This window comes from Hippocampus guttulatus, chromosome 11 (assembly GCF_054856545.1).
Source record: "Hippocampus guttulatus isolate MCC_2025c chromosome 11, RoL_Hgut_1.0, whole genome shotgun sequence".
NCBI lineage: Eukaryota > Metazoa > Chordata > Actinopteri > Syngnathiformes > Syngnathidae > Hippocampus > Hippocampus guttulatus.
The window spans coordinates 19487451-19505252 of NC_141271.1; the positions used below are offsets into that span (position 1 = coordinate 19487451).

The window sequence follows — 17802 nt, forward strand, 5'->3', positions numbered from 1 at the left end:
GAATGAGCTTGTGCATTACGTGAATAAAATTGAAGAAAATGTAGAAATTACATAAGTTGTAATATTTTAATTGTAAATCTGCTACAAAAAATTTTATTACATTGATAAATAAATTGACACAAATATAGACATTTGTTCAGTTTACAAAAAATATACATGTATAATATTGCAACTTTTTTAAGGACTTAATTCTAAACATTTGAAAGTTTTTCTTGTACTACTAGCAGGGGATCATTCTTCAACATTACAACGTAGTGCTAACTTTTAACATTGTTTTCTTATCGGTGTGGCTGTAACGCTCCAAAATGGAGTTCCAAACTGGAAAAAAATAAATGGAAAAGGCTCCTTGTGTTTGGTGGCGCTCTAGAACAGTACGTGTGGCGTGTCTACTGCCGCTCGTCCGTCAGCACATTTCCGAGTTTGTCTTTGACGCGAATCCGTCCTCCAGGATATCGCGTCTCCTGCCGTCCGTCGGTGTAGACAGTCTTGACCGTGCCGTCGGGGTACTCTCGCCTCTTGTAGTCAGTCGTGTGCACCTCCTTCTGTCCCGTGTTGAAATGGATCTCCTTGGTGCCGTCCCTGTTGGCCACCAACATGTCATTAGTGGCTTAAGCGCCCGCTTTGCGGATTTCCAATACGTTTGAAAATGTACGCGAATGGAAAAGGTTAACATTTTACATTCATTAAAGTTAGCATTTTGCGGGAATAAAGTTATTTTATACGAAACTATAGAAATACATTTTACATGTAATTTTGTGAGAATTGTCAGGACTTTCACGAATAGGATTCTGATTTATGAGAGTAGACTAAAATTTGGCGGGAAATGAATCAATTGTACAGTAATAAATTTAGTGGGAATGAAATCTAATTTTAGAAGAATTCTAATCTTATGTGGATCAAGTTGTGATTTATGCAAATACATTTGTATTTTCTATTCCAATGTTGAAATTCTATTGACGTGAATTCCTAAATTTTACAGGAATTACGTTGTAATTATGTGAAATTTATCTATGGAAATGGTCAATTTCGTGGGGACAAAGTCATAATTGTGATGGGAATCAAATTGAGTACATTTGCAATTTTAAAGGAATAAAGTAATTTAGGTGCAGATGTTTTATTGGTTATAATGTAATTTTTTAAAAATGTGAATACAGTTACAATTTTCCGAAAAAGAATTCATTTTGTTGGGCAAATGTGCTCATACTTACGTTTTGATTTGTACGACTGTTCCGTCCGTCGTGACGCTCTCCTCGCTGCCGTCTGGGAAAAGGGTCTTCACCGTCTGGTCTGCAAATGTGATTTCTTTTCGGCCATCTGGGAAGTGTTTCTCTACAAACACAAAATGGATGCCACCTTGAGCATAGATCCGAGACAAAATATCCGTATAGGATGGACCCTATATTATTGGAAACCCCATCATGCCTTACTAAGGAATACGATACTGCAATACATCTGATTGATATCCCCCCCAAATGTATAATTTGAGAAAAAAAAGTACTTGTAAAATGTTTGCAATGAATATGAATGGTTTATGTCGGACCTATCTGATTGTTGGGGAAGTGCAGGACCTCCATACCATCCGGGTACGTGATGTGCGTCGTCCTGGTGTCGGCATAGTAGTACAACTAGGGACCAGAGGAGAACTATTTAAGAGCTAAAAATAGAAATAGGCGTGACGGGTCCAGTGGGCTGCACTCACCACCCTGTGGTCGGCCGTGACTTCTTTGGTGTCACCATTGAAGAAATTTACTTTGACTGTCGTGCCGTCACACGACACCTGTTTTGTGGTGCCGTTGGGATAGACGATGACACGATCGCCACCCGGCAGGACCGTCTCCACCTGGAACGCACACAGCCATCTTGCAGTCAGCTGATTTTGCTTTCGGTTTTTCAAATAGTAATGGAGTCATGAATAATTCATATTTGGTGTGAGCCCATTACCTTGCCATCAGGATGCGTGATGACTTCCTGTAAAGATGTCGTCTCACTACTGTCTGCTTCATTGGACTCCCACACCATCTGAATCGATTAGAACGGATTATTAACTTTAAGTCTACAAATCAAAGACAACTGAGAATTGTTATAGACTGCGGAAGGATGGTCAGGATGCCATCTCTGACCGGCGAGTAGCTGTCAGAGTCTTGTTCATTTGGAGAGTTCTCTTTGGCAGCCATTTGCTTTTCCTCTGACACTTCTCTTGGTGATGAGGAAGAGGAGGACTCGGTTGTTTTTTTCAGGCTGCTCTTCATCCCTACACATACAAGTATGTCGGTTTATCTTTTCCCCAAAGCACACCAGCCTTACACTTTTTTGTACACTTGGAACCTCGCACAATTATTATCTGATCATCTGAATGCTTTGAAGATGTTTTCACCTTTACTTGCTGGTGCAGTGGAGTTGCCTCTAGGGAGCGCTGCAGCGCTGCCATGTGGAGGGCTGACACTCCTCGAGTCCAGAGGATTCTGAAGGCGTGCGGGGGAAAAAATGTGTGATTTAGGTGAGGAATAGTCATGTTTAGTAATGATCATCGTACTCAACAGCGAACGTGACTCCTTTGCTCACAGAAGGCGCATGTCTGACGTCTTTTTCTGTGACTACAGAGTTCTTCAAGGCACTCAGGCGAAGTTTTTCCAGCATACGCACCTCATGTGATAAGATGGCGGAGCACTTTTAAAGAGACAGGTTAAAAAAAAAGAGAGACTTTCATGTGCTTTGGTCTGGCATTCACCTCGTCTCTCAACTCGTTGTTCTCCTGGCCGAGCGAGTCGATCTGCTGGCGGAGGCGACCATGAGTGGCGGACCAGCGACTCTCCTTCTTTCTCAGATCCTCTTGTAGGGAGCTCAGCTGCTGCTTCAGAGCCTCGGGGCAGGAAATGACATCACGTTCATTTTATTGGGACGCGAACACATTGGTGTCGAAGAGCGGTTAAGGTGTGTGTACCTGTATCTCCTCGCGTTCCTTCTTGTCAGGCACAGCTCGGGCGGCCGAGGCGTGTTTCTCAAAGACTTTGCGTTCGCGCTGCAGCTTCCCCGTTTCTTCCCTCTTGTACTCCTCAAATCGAGCCAGCTGCTCGGCTCGCTCCTCCTCCCACGCCAGCCGCTCCTTCCTGGAGAAGCCGGCATGTTAATAGAGCCACGAGGACAGTGGAGTGGGGGCGGGGGAGGGTCTTCATCTTCCACAACCTGAGGTTCTCCTGGTTCTGTTCGTTTTCCTGTCGAAGCTTGGCTAACGCTGCGTTCTCCTTCTTGAAACGCTCAATCTCGATCTCCAGCTCCACCAGTCGCTCCCTCAACTGTGTGGATTGGACCTGCTGCTCTGTTCGAGCAGAAAACATCCATTTTCTTTTGTGCTTCTTTTTGGGCATTTAATTTCAATGTCTCACCTGGCTTGTTGTCCGTCTTGTCAGGTGGGGAGGTTGATGTGATGTCAGGCGGAGGAAGAGGTGCATTTTGGGTCTTTGGCTTGAGCGCAGGGAACAGTTTCATCATAAGTTTGGAGTTTGGAGGAGGAGGCAGGGTAGGAGCAACATCTGACGCTTGATTGGCCGCTTCTGCGTCAACGGGTTCGATGCTGACCGCTGTGTCGTCCGTCTCGTTCCACGTGGTGTCGTCATCAAACACAACTTGACCGGGCGTCGCATCTTTGTCGTCCTCCAGTGTGGAAGAGTCGTCATCTTCGTCGTCGCCAATACTGCTGACCACGTCTTCGCTCTCACCGTTGTCATCCTGGTAAGAGCGCTTGTCATACGGCGGCTCCGACGGGACGGGGTAGCATACGCTGCTGAGAAAACCCGGCGGGTCGACGATCCGTTCGGTCTCTTTAACGTCGTCGTGGGCCTCTGATGAGGACTCCTCCTCATCATGGCCTTTCACGGCGCCACTGTTAATTTCTGGACTCTGCCGCTGCTCTCTGGCCGGTGGCAGCTTGATGGGTGTTGATGAGAGTCGTCTCTGGTGGAGCCCGGCCACACCCAACAGCTTCCGCTTCTCGCGGTCCATCTGCAGAATCTACAGATCCCCCCCCAAAAACAAAACGTCATTGTACTGCACAGTCATGGTCTGAAAACATGTCTGGTAAAAAAAAAAGAAGCAAATCTCGATGCCTGTGAAGGCTGAAATTGGATCTCACTTTCACTTTTAAGTGAAAATAGGCACAAGAGGACCTCAGTACACAAGGAACCATCTTCAAACTCAACACCGAGTAGCTCCTTTATGTGGCAAGGAACCATCTTTTACTACTTAATTTAAAAAGAGAAGCCATAATATCTCGTCACATGCTAAGCAACCCAAATTGGTCACCTTGGATTCCAGTTTCGGACTTTACAAGCCAGGAACCCTTATTTGGTCCCTTCAGTCAAAATAGCCAGAGCGCTACTTTTATGGTCAAGAACAACATTTGGTTATTTCAAATTCAAGTCAAAATGAAAGCGAGCCTGCCAGGCGTCCGGGATAGTTGTCACCTTGCTGACGAAGGAGGAGTTGGATGAGAAGGAGAGCTCGTCTGCCGCTTGCTCCAGTAGCTCAAACTCTCCCAGCTCCATGCTCTCCAGATGGCGTTCGCACTCCCAACGACGCAGCTTCTCCACCAAGGACGTCTCGGGTGATTCTTGCGGCACGTTAGGCAACACTGCCAGCGCGTCTGCCTGCTTCGTTGCAGTTTTACTTTCCTCCGCTCGTTTGTTAGTCCTCACTTCCCCAACTGTGTTTTGTCTCTGGTGGCATCCCAACACTTTGGTCCGCGTTGCTTTATTCTCAACCCTGACGTCTCTTCTGTCCCTTTCGTCTCTCGGACGGTTCTCCTTGTTCATGGTGGCGGTTTTGCGCTGGACGGGAAGTCGCTGCTCCACCCCTTTCTCCGAGGTGGTGCGGGTGACGACTCTGGCCTGGCTTGATGGTTTGAGATCTGCGTTTAGGTCCTCTTTGGGAAGAGAAGACTTCCTGGTAAATCGAGACAAGCCCTCGCCTCGCCTCAGAAATGCCCGTTTAGGGGGCGCCGCTGACTGCCCTCCATCTGGATTCTGTTAACAGAATGAAACTTTTCCATTTCTGGCCCAAAGGTTCCATCACAATTTTCCTCTTTGTTGTATCTGAGATAGACTCTCTCTTTTTTTTTTCTTCTTCTTCTAAACATGGTCACTTGTAGGGTTGTCTGACCTGCTGTTGCTGGGCAGATTTCAACCTCTGCTCTTCCAATCTCAGCTGCTCCTCTAGCATCTCTTCAAATGTTTGCTTGCCTGCCTGGATTGGTCTGTAAAGACACACACACAAATAACACAAACACAAGAACATTTGCATACGTTTGTATCTATTCAATGAGTTTTCACGCAGTTTATTGTTTAGCAATTTAAGTTCTCCCGCTTTTCAAGACTTTACGTAATGATGATGCATTCATAAGGAAAATTCATACATTCAACTTTGACTAGGACAGAGATGTTATATTATGGGCAACGAATAAGGAAAATGACTGTCCATCATCTTACCTCTCTCGTATCATTCGGTTATCTTTTCTTTTGTTGTCGTGAGTGTTGTGGTTATCGGTATTTGCTCTTGGCGTGGGAAAACCATCATGTTTCGGCCCTGCGAGACCCACACAAAAATATATTAAGATGTTGATGTCACTTTTTATACAGTGAAGCCCCCCGTTTAAAAAAAAAAAATCTGCATTATAGCGGGGGCACAAACGATGGAGTGACAAGGAACACTGTCCAACAAGAAACCACTCACCATCTTCCTCATCATGCCTTTCAGTACTATTTTGACAGTTTTCTAGCCGTGTGAGCGCTTCCTCTTCTTGGTGCCGGTGCTTTTGGGCTCCCTCGGGATGACTGAAGTGGTTGTGCCCAGGACTGGAGGCTTCCGCAGCCCTCTGCTGCTGCTGCTGCTCCTGGAGGCAAAGGAGCTGGTCCAGCTGGTCAACTTTCAGCTGCTCCTGCAAGTGCTGCTGCCACCTCCTCAGCTGCGCGAGGAAATGCAGAATGTCTTAGGTAAGGGTTTTGCGACATTCAAAAAAAAATAAAAATACCGTGTCATAATCCTGCGAGTGGCTGGCAACCATTTCAACCAATATATATTCCACATAACTTTAACAGAACTTTTCTGACCTGATTTGAGGCGTTTCAGGGATACAGAAGTAGCGCTTTGTCGCTATTGTAAGCATCGACAGACAATTATAAACCTTGAAAGGGAAGGCAGCAATTCCCTGCATAGATTTTTGCTTTTGGTCCATTCAGAGATCAAACACGTGCACTTATTATTATGACTACCTGATCCAGCTTCATCGTAATGGAAACTTCCTGGGAGCTGTTGGGCGTCTCCTCCAGCCTGCCCGCCTCACTGTATCTTCCAGGTGCCCCGGAGAGGCTCTCAACATCTAGGCAGCTGCTGTCCACTGAGGTGGCAATGGGAGCGAAGTCCTCCGGCTCCGAGGGCACAGCAGCTCCCGGGGAGTCATACCGCAGACAGCCAGGGTCCAGAATCACACCGGCCCTGGTGCTGCTTGGCATCCAGCGGGCCAAAAAGTCTGACGAAGAGTGCGGAAGCCCGGCGAGGGGAGAGGACATGATGCCGCCACCCCGTTCTTGGTTGTTCTTAATCCGGTGTTTGAGCAACAGTGAATGGTGACAGGTTAGAATTGTAGCTAATCACACTTGGTTTTCACATGATTTCCATGTCAAGAGGAACATACTATTGGCAACGCTTACAAGACTATTTAAAATTAGCATCACTTGTTGGGGATCTTGATAGCAGTGACATGCTTATGCATTTGGCAACTTGGCCTTCAGTGGAGCCTTAAACCATGCCACGAGGGTTATTAATAACCACCACTCAACATGCAACTGTGCCACATACATCTGGAGCAGCTCAGAAGCAATATCTAGGTAATAACATAGCATAACCCTTTTAAATAAAAGGCCTCAGACTGAGGAGAGAATCTGATTGTAACATGGATTAATGTGTGTAGATCGCTACAGGGGTGTTTTGGTGGTAGTTTGACGCTGACTAACCAATCAGAGATTGCAACAATTTTGACATCATCATCAAATTTGATTGGTTAGAGAAACCAGCCAGCAGTCCTGACTCTGAAGGCTCTGGGCAGATTTCATTGACACGAGAGACTAAAGTCTGATTGGACATTAAAACACCCACACGTACTGGAAGCAATGCAACCACGAAACACGCTAAGAAATGAAGAGAATATACTCTTGGGTATTAATTTAAACAATTACAAGAAGCAAATTTTAGAATCGGGGTTGTTCCGCGGTGTTTTCCTCAGCTGGCCATTACGATCCACTGTCAATGGGGAAAACGTTTCCCGGGCCAAATGAACCTCCTACGCTGCCTAGAGCGTGAATGCTTGCAGCCGTATTGAGAATTGCAAAAATAAAAGAGAAAGGGAGCAGGGGCGCCAACAACTTCACGGGAAAAAAACGCTCGGCCACTTAAAAGTGGATACAAAACACACGCAAGCATTGGCGAGAATTACCTTCAGCGCAAACAAGTAGAGTGAAGCGACAACGTTTAACACAGATGTTTAAACCTCCACCACCATCCTAAAAGGGGAACTTCACAAACTTGCCGCCATATCAAAACAAAGCCCGCGACAATGACGTACGCGCAAACAGTGGCGGATTGCTCCGATGCGATTGTAAAGTCAGCGTCACCGGCTGGCTGGAGGGTGAAGTGCATGATTGAGGAATAATAATTTAAATATACACAAAATCAGATGTATTATTAGAGTTGGAGTGTCTAGTTGTTAAGATTTATTACTTAACGGAGATAAACATATGAAGAGCGCAGATATCAAATTCAGTCCTCACTTTTTCTTCTTAAAAAGAAAAAAATAGAAGCAAATTCAACGTCAGTGGGTCCTGATAAACTATATCCGGTCTCATAATTCACAATAAAGCCATCGGTTTTACAAATACCTTTATTCACCGCAGTATCACCAGTAAATATACATTTTAAGTGACATATATTAAATTTCTACTTTGTGTTTTGTGGATATCTTGCAAAGTCTTCGACATATGTGATGACATTTGGAATACTGTATTACTTTTATCATGACGCGTACATCGAACATCCCTTTTGGCGAAGACTGATTGGTCGATACAAAATGGCCACATGACACGAATATCAGAAGTTTCATTTCCAATCGCATTTCGAGACGTTAGTCAATTATGGACAAAGTTACATGTGATGTCCATGGTAAGGCGTTAAACTACACATCATTCGGGAAATAATTCGTGTTTTTGGCTATTCGACATGGGTACATCTTTCTTTAACTCACAATTAGGCTTTGTGTCGTCTTTCAGGTGGGGTATGTATGCTAAAGACAGGCGTGAAAGATGGCCCAAGCAAAGGCAAAAGCTTTTACGTGTGTGTGGACAAGCGTGGCTGTAACTTCAGCAGAGTGGCCAGGTCTGATTGGTGTGTCTCTTCAATATTTTTTTGACATTGAATTGAAGTTGCTATTCATCATCCATTCCCCTTCCCACTCAGCATCTCGGCCTCTCGCTGCCTCCAGCATGAAGATTCCATCGTGGAGCTCCAGGCGTTGACGTACAGCCAGCAGGAAGAGTGCGACAGGTGGGTGACTATCGAACTAAAGGTCCAGGTTTGTTTCTGCGTGGGCATTATGTGCGACCCAAAGAACATGGAAAGTCATCAATCGTAACCACTATGCCTGCATATGCCTTGTTGTCCGAAGAAATTATAGGCGAACGAGGCGATAATCAAAGTGTCCTTTAACCACTTTTACGTTTTTCTTTCTTCATTCCCTTCAATAAGTTTCAGAGTCTGTTCCTTTTTTTTTGTTGTTGAATCAGGACTTTTAGTGATCTTCCTTTCCACAAAAATGTGCACGTCCACTAAAGTACACAGTCTGAGTACCTTGGTAGACTCTGTCTCTATTAGCATTCAGATATGACATTATGCTGTGTATTTTTTTTCTGCCTCAGGTTGTTCTATAGGTGCGTTGAGGGTAAAAAAGCCGGACAGCGATGGTGTGGAAATGTGCCCTGGGCTATGGTAAGACTACATTTGACATTTACTCTAACATGGAGAACTGGTAAAAAAACAAAACAAAACTACAAATAATGCATTGAGTAAAAATAAAATCCACTGCGTGCTGGATCACATGTGCATTATCTATGTACATGTTGTGACAAGTCGTCAAGTCAAGTACAACTTTATTGTGCAAGCAACACACAGCACAGATGAAATTCCTTCCCTCTCAAGACAACATAAAACAAGAAGAGCCGCTGTGGGTGTCCGCTTCGCCATCAAAAGAAAAGTTAACATAAAATGACAAAATAATACAACACATTAGACACAGACAAATGTGCAGTCTTAACCACTTTCCTGCATACACTTTGTTGTCTGAAGCAGTTATAGATGAAAGAGGAGCGAAAAAAAGACGTCATGCTACAATGTGCACACGTCTGCTATAAGCTAAGCTTGAAAGCAACACGAAGCTGTAGCATCCATTAATGAAAAAGAGAGATTGGCTCTCTTCTCCTGTCCCATGTAAATCCACTTCAATTCCAGGCCGCGACTTCCAGTTCCACATACGTATCGGCGCTCTGTATCCTCCGTATCCTTTCTTCTCATCGTCGGCTCCTCAAGCCATGCATCCATCCATCCGCAGACTGTCCATCAGCACCGACCTTTCCGCTGAACAAAGCGGGGCTATGAAAATGCTGCCTATTTCAGGCGCAAGACACAAGCGCCCTGGGGCTGTCCAGCAACGACAGTCAAATGGTGCCGACATTCCTCCCAATCAAAATCGGTGCTGGTACACGCGTGCCGCCGAGAAGGCGCAACCACCAAGCACAGATTCTTCTTCTTTGACGAATGTCATTGCCAAAAATGCTGAAAACAGTCCACATTAGGTCCACACAACGTAACAACAACACCATGTGACAAAACAAAAGACAAAAACAAAAAAAAAACCACAAGACTCTTGAAGAGCACTTGCCGACGGCTGCCTACTCGGGCGCCATCTTGGTTTACAAATATTGTATACATCCAACAAAAAGTATGGGAAAAAATGTTTGCAAATAATAACCTTTGTCAATGTTTGTCATTATTTAACAGCCAGAGATGGATGAGAATAAGTGTAAAAAATCGGCACAAGCTTCCTGTCTGCCACCAGTGCGAAACCCCTTCAAGGCTCTGGAAAAACTGGGCCAAGAATCACAGTGGAGGAAGATGCAAAGACAGAGTGAAAGCAAAGACAACATGGAGCCGAAAAGTAGAGCAGAAGAAGGTGAGGGGGAAGGTAGGCCAGTCACACCTGAAACATATAGAGGACAACATCTTCCCGCAGGGATGAAGCTGAAGAAGAAATCTGTGGATAAAACACATCCTCCAAGCAAAAGTGACATGCCCACTTCGGGAGTTTCCATGTCTGTGCCCAAAAGTGAAACAACCACCTCTGGAGGTTCTGTAACAGCAACAAGCATCTCTATATCTGTGCCCAAAAGTGACATGGCCACCTCCAAAGGTTCTGTTGAAACAGCGATTGTCTCCACTTGTAAACTGAAAAACAACATGGCCACCTCCGGAGTCTCTATGTCTGGGCCCAAAAGCAACATGGCCACCTCCAACGTCTCTCTGTCTGTGACCAAAAGCAACACAAACACCTCCATCACTGCCACGGCTGTACCCAAAAGCGAAATGCCCACCTCCGGTGTCTCCATGTCTGCACCCAAAAGTGAAACGGTCTCCTTCAGAGGTCCAGCAGTAACCGAGCGGAGCTCTCCATCTGTACCCAATACCAACATGGCCACCTCCAAAGGTTCCATGCCAATGTCTGTTGCCTCCACGACTGCGCCCCAAAGTGAAATGGTTGCCTTTGGAGGTTCCTCCACGCCAAGCATCTCTTCGTCTCCGCCCAAAAGTGAAACGGTTGCCTCCGGAGAGTCTGACAACAGTGCAGGGCAGTGGAGACCCCATCAAAGCAAACAGTGCCAAGATGATGAGGACGACGACTTTGCGCTGGTGTCTGTAAAGCCCCCTCAAAAGCCCCACCAGACCCTCACCTCCACCGCCATCCAGAAGCCTCTGACTTCCTACTCCGCCTTTCAGCCGTCCTCCCATGTGATGCACAAGATGCTGTCCACTCAGCTCCAGCAGAAAAAGGTGAGCCTGTACTGCCTGCAACACTGCCACAGTTACCTTGAAAAAGTAACTTTGTGACTTTATATATTACTTACACCGCCACCTTGCCCAGCGGAAGTCAATTTCTAACTATCTTCCCGCTGTCATGCCGGCGCGTCAAAGGCTACGCTGGCGGTGGTAAACGTGGCGGCGCTGCCAGACAAAGGTGAGCGTCTGAGGACTCAGGTCAGAGAGCTGGAGGCGGCTCTGGAGTCTCTCAACCTCACTCCCGCAGATGAGAAGCCACCCACCAGCCAGGTAGCGAACCCCTTCAGCCGCCCGGGGGGCACCATCCTCATTCCGGCCCCTCCTGCCCCAGGACCCCACCCACAGCCAAATCGGGGCTTCTCCCAGATGCATGGAGGTCAGTACATTACCTCCGCTATGTATGTAATTGCACAATTCCCTAATGTATAAGAAAATCTCCTTGAATACGGTCCCAAAATACGATGGTGTTCTGCGCTTGCAATGTAGAGCACCAGGCCTTCTACGGCGGCCGCATGACGGACAACCGTCTGCTGGCCGTGAAAAACGCCACATGCAAGGCCATCGACCACCTGCACACGTCGCTGGAGTCCTGCCCGGCCGCCGACGCCGAGGCGCCGGACCCTAGGGGGCTCCGGGTGTCGCTGTTGGCTCATCAGAGGAGAGCTCTGGCCTGGCTGCTGTGGAGGGAAGCACAGAATCCATGCGGAGGCATTTTGGGTAAAGGCGGCAAATGAAGTGTATTCATCATGAAATGAATTTTGATTTTAACACCCGCTGTATTTGCGGCTGCAGCGGACGACATGGGCCTGGGGAAAACGCTCACCATGATCGCCCTCATATTGGCGCAGAAGAGCAAGGTGAAGGCGGAAGGGGAGGGGGTGGGGGAGGAGGAGGAGAAGAAGCAGGAGGAAGACTGGCTGTCAAAAACTGGTAACATCAAATAAGACAGGAAATTTAATTAAAGGACATTGAATGAATAATAACATAAATTGGGATTAAGTCAGTTTTTGAAATCTATTGAATAGGTAAAAATGCAATTACGGTAAATAATTCCATTCACACATTTTTTTTAAGTCATCAAATACATGAAAGATGCCATTACATCATTCAAGATTCCTTTACATAAATAAAAATGACAATTACTGTGAATAAATAAAATGCATAGAATTGAAATGACCCCCAAATCTCAAGCGTTTCACATTTTTAGCTTTGACAATTTTATGACTGAAAAATGCCTCCCAGATTGCCGACCGAGGCCCTCCAAAGGCACGCTGATCATCTGCCCGGCCTCGCTGGTCCACCACTGGAAGAAGGAGATTGAGCGACACGTGAAGGCAGGTCGCCTCAGCGTGTACTTGTACCATGGATCGGACCGCAACAAGAACGCCCGAGTGTAAGCACACATGCACGCACACACACACACACACACACACACGCAGAACCAAAGCAATTTGACTGACGAATGGTGCCGTGTCTGGCAGGCTGGCTCAACACGATGTGGTGGTGACCACATACGCTTTGGTGTCCAGGGAAGCGCCTGGCCCAAAGGAGGCGAACCAACCCAACAAGGAAGCCAAAGATGCGGTGGGTGAAATATCGAAATATGAAGCGCAGTCATTCAGAGTTTTCCCGGTGATGCTATTATCCACGACCAGTGGTTGTTAAACTTTTTTATACCAAGTACTAACTCAAAAAATACTTGCTCACCAAACTTCACCATAAGGACCAACATTAAAATACACTTGTGGCATTGGCCCAAGTCTTTATGTACAATGTGGAATTTCACATATACTTCTTAAAAGTGAATTAAATAGTCTTCAATCCACTGAAAGTCAAAACAATTATCTTAAATCGATACAATACTGTACTCAAAAGTTACTTAAAAATACTATTACATCTCCTGAAATACCACTAGAGAGAGCACACGTACCAGCAGTGATACTGTACTCATACCACACTTTTTGGCAGTCCCTGTTTGACACATCAGTTGTGTCTTTGATAAGTTCTCACCTGTTCTAAAATGGAGCCTCCGTAACATGATAATTTACATCACTAATGCTTCCTCAGCCGGCCGCAGCGGGCGGCGGCCCCCTCATACGTGTGGCGTGGGCCCGTGTGATCCTGGACGAGGCGCACAACATTAAGAACCCCAAGGTGCAGCAGTCCATGGCCGTGTGCCAGCTGAGGGCGGCCGCCCGCTGGGCCGTGACCGGCACGCCCATCCAGAACAACCTGCTGGACATGTACTCGCTGCTCAAGTAAGAATCACCTTCATTATGACCTCCTCCAAACACATTGTCGAGACCCTCCAAAATTGTCACGTTTCATCCGGGTGAGAGCAAGAATCCGCATTCAGCAGCAAACATGGCAAGCCTCACTTACCGTGTTTTATCTGGTATACTGTATATCTCAAGAAAAATGAAATGCACAATCTGAATCAAATCTGGATAGGACAGCAAGCTTTAATCCGGATCGGGTCTCAATTTTTCGGGAATGTGAGTTCTGAACAGATAATTCATATTCAAGTGAGAGAAGGAGAGAGACAGAGTAAAAAAATAAAAGCAAGAGACAATCAAAGATCAGATCTCAAATGCACAATTTGGATCAAATCTGGATTCAATTTGGCTCAATCTATTTTATATTTTGTTCATATTGGACAAGATTTGACCATTTAATCTAATCCAACTTGAAAAAAATGTGCTCTTTTTTTTTCTTGATCCGAAGCTTTAATGTCAAGAAATTTAATCCAGATCTGAGCCAGATTACACATTAGTCCGTATTGTAAACCTTCCATGTAAAATCCCATGTTTGAGGTTTTTTTGCTGCCCCATCCAGGTTTCTGCGCTGCGCTCCATTTGATGAGTACAAACTATGGAATGCGCAAGTGAACAATGGCTCCAAGCGAGGCAGGGAACGACTCAACATCCTGACCAGGGCTTTGTTGCTGCGACGAACCAAAAACCAGCAGGATTCTTCAGGAAAACCGCTGGTGTGGAATCTCGTTATAATTACACGCAGGCCTTTGGCATACTTCTACAAAATTCAGAGCACCACAAAAAAACAAAGGAAATATCCGGTCAACAGGTGGCGCTTCCTGACCGGACCTGCAAGGTGCATCAACTTAAACTGTCTGAGGACGAGCAAGCGGTCTATGACGTGGTCTTTGCCCAGTCCAGGTGACATACAATGCTTATTTTTTTTAGGCATGTACCAAATTTGGCCCTCGGATCCTAGTTTACTGTTAGCAAATTTGGTAGGTGTGGCATTTGATGACCTGCAATGTGAAAGAATAAACTGAAAGAGGACTTTGACTTGCTCTTTTGGTTTTAGATCTACTCTGCAGAACTACCTGAAGAGACACGAAGGAAACGACGTAAAGGGAGGGAGCGCCTCTGCTTTCAATCCCTTTGACAAGGGTAAGGCATCAATTCAGTTGTTTTAATTTTATTTGATCAAAGTTGAAACGTGTGTGTGTGTGTGTGTGTGTGTGTGTGTGTGCGTGTGTGTGTGCGTGTGCGTGCGCGCGTGCGTGCGCGTGCGTGCCCTTCCCTGTTGTTTCACTTCAGTGTCCCAGTCTGACCTGCCCGTGGCTTCATCCCAACAACCACAGCGGGCTGCCAGCACCGCCCACATCTTGTCGTTGCTGCTGCGTCTGCGACAGTGCTGCTGCCACCTATCACTGCTTAAAAAGGTACACACATACACACACACACTTGCGCGTGACCTCACTTTTTTCCGTCTGGCTCAGACTCTGGACTCATCGGAGCTGCAAGGCGATGATGTGGTCTTGACCCTAGAGGAGCAGCTCAACGCTCTGTCGCTCACATCCGTGTCCTCGCCGTCAGATGGTGGCGAGGAAACGGTGGGCCTGAACGGGACACGTTTCCCTTTGCGGCTGTTTGACGAGAGCAGCAGGAGCACCAAGGTGGGCAGTAGACTCGCGCCATGACAACAGATGCTGTGCAACAACCTGATAGTGCACATACATATTCAGTATTATAATTGGACCCTGACAGGTTTGCAAAAAAATTCTCCCCCGACATCAGTTAGATCAATCAACATGAAATTTTGTGTCATGGCAGGACACACAAAAATTTTTGCAGGGCCCATACCCAAAATTGAGCAAGAAGTTGGCCACATTCCAGGGCTCGTAGTTTGTGAAAGCTTTAGAAAGGGTCAGAAAAAAATCAGCACCAGTTTCACCAATTAACGCTAAAATTAGGTGGGCATATCAGCACCAAAAAGTCTCAAGGACCTCATTGAATAGGAAGTTGGCCATTTTTGTTTGAAGCAGCCATTTGGGAAAATACAAGGGCTGATATTTTGCCACACTCCTACTCTGGAATTCAACCCAATCTGAAGCCAAATAAAAATGTCAACTATGAGCATTTTTCCTGAAAACATTTTTTTTCTTACAGATTTCTGCCATTGTGTCAGAGCTCGAGGCCATCCGAGCGAGCGGTGACGACCAGAAAAGGTAACCGTGACTCCAAAATGTGGAAGGAAGGCTCTACCAAGGCCCTCAAATTTGCATCATTTGCAGTTGCCACAAAATTTGGATTGGGAAATGTACGGTACCCCAAAGTTGGAGCTGGAAGTGGGAACAAAGGGCTTTGTTTGAGCCTCCGCAACCTTTTTGTGTTCTACTTGGTATGACTTGTGAAACTCTGTGTTGTGACAGCGTGATCATGTCCCAGTGGACCAGCATGCTGTGCATCATGGCCGTCCACCTGAAGCAGATGGGCCTCCGCTACGCCGTCATCAATGGAACTGTCAACCCGAAACGCCGCATGGACCTGGTGGAGGAATTCAACACCAACCCCAAGGGACCGCAGGTGACTCATCCGTACGCTGAGTGCCCTCCCCAAAAATCAGCTCCCGAAGACGGTTTCACTTTGCAACGTAGAAAGAATTTGCTGAGTGTTTCTCTCCTAGCAGAAGCTATGGTTGATGACGCAGGGAATCAGCCATCTTGCTTTTAAGTGACAATTTTACGGTCATTTTGCTCATTTTTAGGGGACCCTCCTTAATTATTATTATTATTATTATAATAGTTTTACTTTGCAACATTAATTTTGGCAAGCATTTCTATAATGAGTAGACCCACAAAAAGTCTCAAGAATCCATACCCAACAAGACATGGTCATATTAGTTTTCGTCATATTTCACATTTGCACATCAGATAGCGGTGATGTTTGATCACTCTGCGAGGACCCCGATCGTTGCTCCTTACAGCGTGAATTACTTGTTTTTGAAACGTTTCTTTCATGTGGAAGGTGATGCTTGTGTCTCTCTGTGCCGGAGGCGTTGGCCTCAATCTCATCGGCGGGAATCACCTCTTCCTCATGGACATGCACTGGTGAGTGAGCTGGAAAATGGACAGGAGATTTTCGAGAAACTGTTTCTTGATTTTTTTTTTTTTAACCAATTGGCAACATTATGGTTGACAGGAATCCAGCCTTAGAGGACCAAGCCTGTGACCGAATCTACCGCGTGGGACAGAGGAGAGATGTCAGCATCCATCGGTAAATGGCACGCTCACTTTATCCTCAAACATTTCACTTCTTGCCAGATGTAGCGACTGCAGCATCAGGTTTGCTTGCAGGTTCGAGTGTGAGGGCACAGTGGAGCAGAAGATCGCCACGCTGCATGCCAAGAAGAAGGAGCTGGCCCAGAGCGTGCTCTCGGGAACTGGCAACGCCGTCGCCAAGCTATCCCTAGCAGACCTCAAGATCATTTTTGGCGTTTGAACATCGAAGTGTGTTTAAATTCATTGGGTACAAAAATGAATAGAGCCAAAGTTCACTTCCAAGTACCCCAATTTGTGTTGATTGAATTTGGTTTTGTTTGTTTTGCCCGCAAAAATTCAACATGATGAGCGAGCTTCTTCTTTTCGTGAAATTGGGTGGGGTCGGGGGTAAGAGAGTCACTGCTGCATTTTTTTGTCCAGCAATAGAATGGGACAAACGGGCAATTGTTTTCATTTTGCAGTTGTGTATTTGCAAGGAGCATGGAGGAGACTACGCCCACCAGCCCAACTGACTCTGGGCTCCTGACTAGGCTGTCCCACTTCAAGGCACCTTAGTGCTTGCAGAGGAACTTTCTACATAATTACACCTCATTAAAATTTTATTTATTTACATTAGCTTTTTTTTCTTCTTATGTTTACATTTCACAATACTGTGCTGTGTTTGTTCATTAAAAAACATTAAGACTTGCAGTTTTATGGGTTTCTGGAACGGCTTTGCAAACTACAAGTAATTACTATGCTCTTACTATTTTATTACATTTTTTTTCTAAGTGGTACATTAATATTTTTAATAACATGTATCACAATTTAATCTGTGTACTTGACAGAGTTGACGAGCAGTTGGCAGCTGATCAGCTGTTTACTTGCACCTCTACGAAGAGCGATTCTAATCTTTCTCTGCAACAATTTGAGAAGTTTACTTCCCATCATTTGCTTGCGAGCTTTGCTTGGACCTCTACTCGCATCGTTGAAAACACAATTCGCTATCAAGGTGGGCATCTCCTTCTGGTAACATGGCATTTTAGAACGATCGCCCTTATATGACTGAATTTATGGCTTTAGTGTTTCCTGTCCTTAGAAGCGCTCACGACAGAGGCTCATGGCAACGACGAAACTGCTTTGTC

General features: G+C 45.8%; 2 protein-coding genes across 4 annotated transcripts; one reads left to right on the forward strand and one right to left on the reverse strand.

The window, feature by feature from the left end:
- Window positions 1-58: 58 nt before the first annotated feature.
- Window positions 59-7626, reverse strand: cpap (centrosome assembly and centriole elongation protein). 2 transcript variants are annotated; one of them, XM_086124456.1, is made up of 18 exons: window positions 7484-7626; window positions 6264-6587; window positions 5725-5956; window positions 5481-5577; window positions 5155-5248; window positions 4461-5018; window positions 3384-4008; window positions 3184-3316; window positions 2942-3107; window positions 2729-2860; window positions 2563-2643; window positions 2375-2462; window positions 2121-2251; window positions 1942-2019; window positions 1700-1840; window positions 1541-1625; window positions 1209-1329; window positions 59-579 (listed from the first exon to the last, which is right to left on the reverse strand). In XM_086124456.1, exons 2-18 carry the CDS (start codon window positions 6558-6560, stop codon window positions 387-389), a joined length of 3252 nt encoding a protein of 1083 aa, XP_085980582.1. In that variant the 5' UTR covers window positions 6561-6587; window positions 7484-7626; the 3' UTR covers window positions 59-386. The 2 variants fall into 2 exon arrangements, with proteins under 2 accessions (XP_085980582.1, XP_085980581.1); XM_086124455.1 differs by having other exon boundaries at window positions 2539-2643.
- A 464-nt stretch (window positions 7627-8090) lies between these two features.
- ttf2 (transcription termination factor, RNA polymerase II) lies at window positions 8091-17368 on the forward strand. 2 transcript variants are annotated; one of them, XM_086124468.1, is made up of 22 exons: window positions 8091-8205; window positions 8313-8418; window positions 8500-8586; window positions 8958-9027; window positions 10096-11142; window positions 11284-11524; window positions 11635-11865; window positions 11941-12078; window positions 12391-12541; window positions 12630-12732; window positions 13216-13406; window positions 13984-14137; window positions 14233-14324; window positions 14479-14564; window positions 14715-14839; window positions 14897-15073; window positions 15567-15625; window positions 15830-15983; window positions 16425-16507; window positions 16599-16673; window positions 16754-16906; window positions 17140-17368. In XM_086124468.1, the coding sequence occupies exons 1-21, from the start codon at window positions 8178-8180 to the stop codon at window positions 16896-16898; spliced, it is 3543 nt and encodes a 1180-aa protein (XP_085980594.1). In that variant the 5' UTR covers window positions 8091-8177; the 3' UTR covers window positions 16899-16906; window positions 17140-17368. The 2 variants fall into 2 exon arrangements, with proteins under 2 accessions (XP_085980594.1, XP_085980593.1); XM_086124467.1 differs by having other exon boundaries at window positions 16754-17368.
- Window positions 17369-17802: the final 434 nt, after the last annotated feature.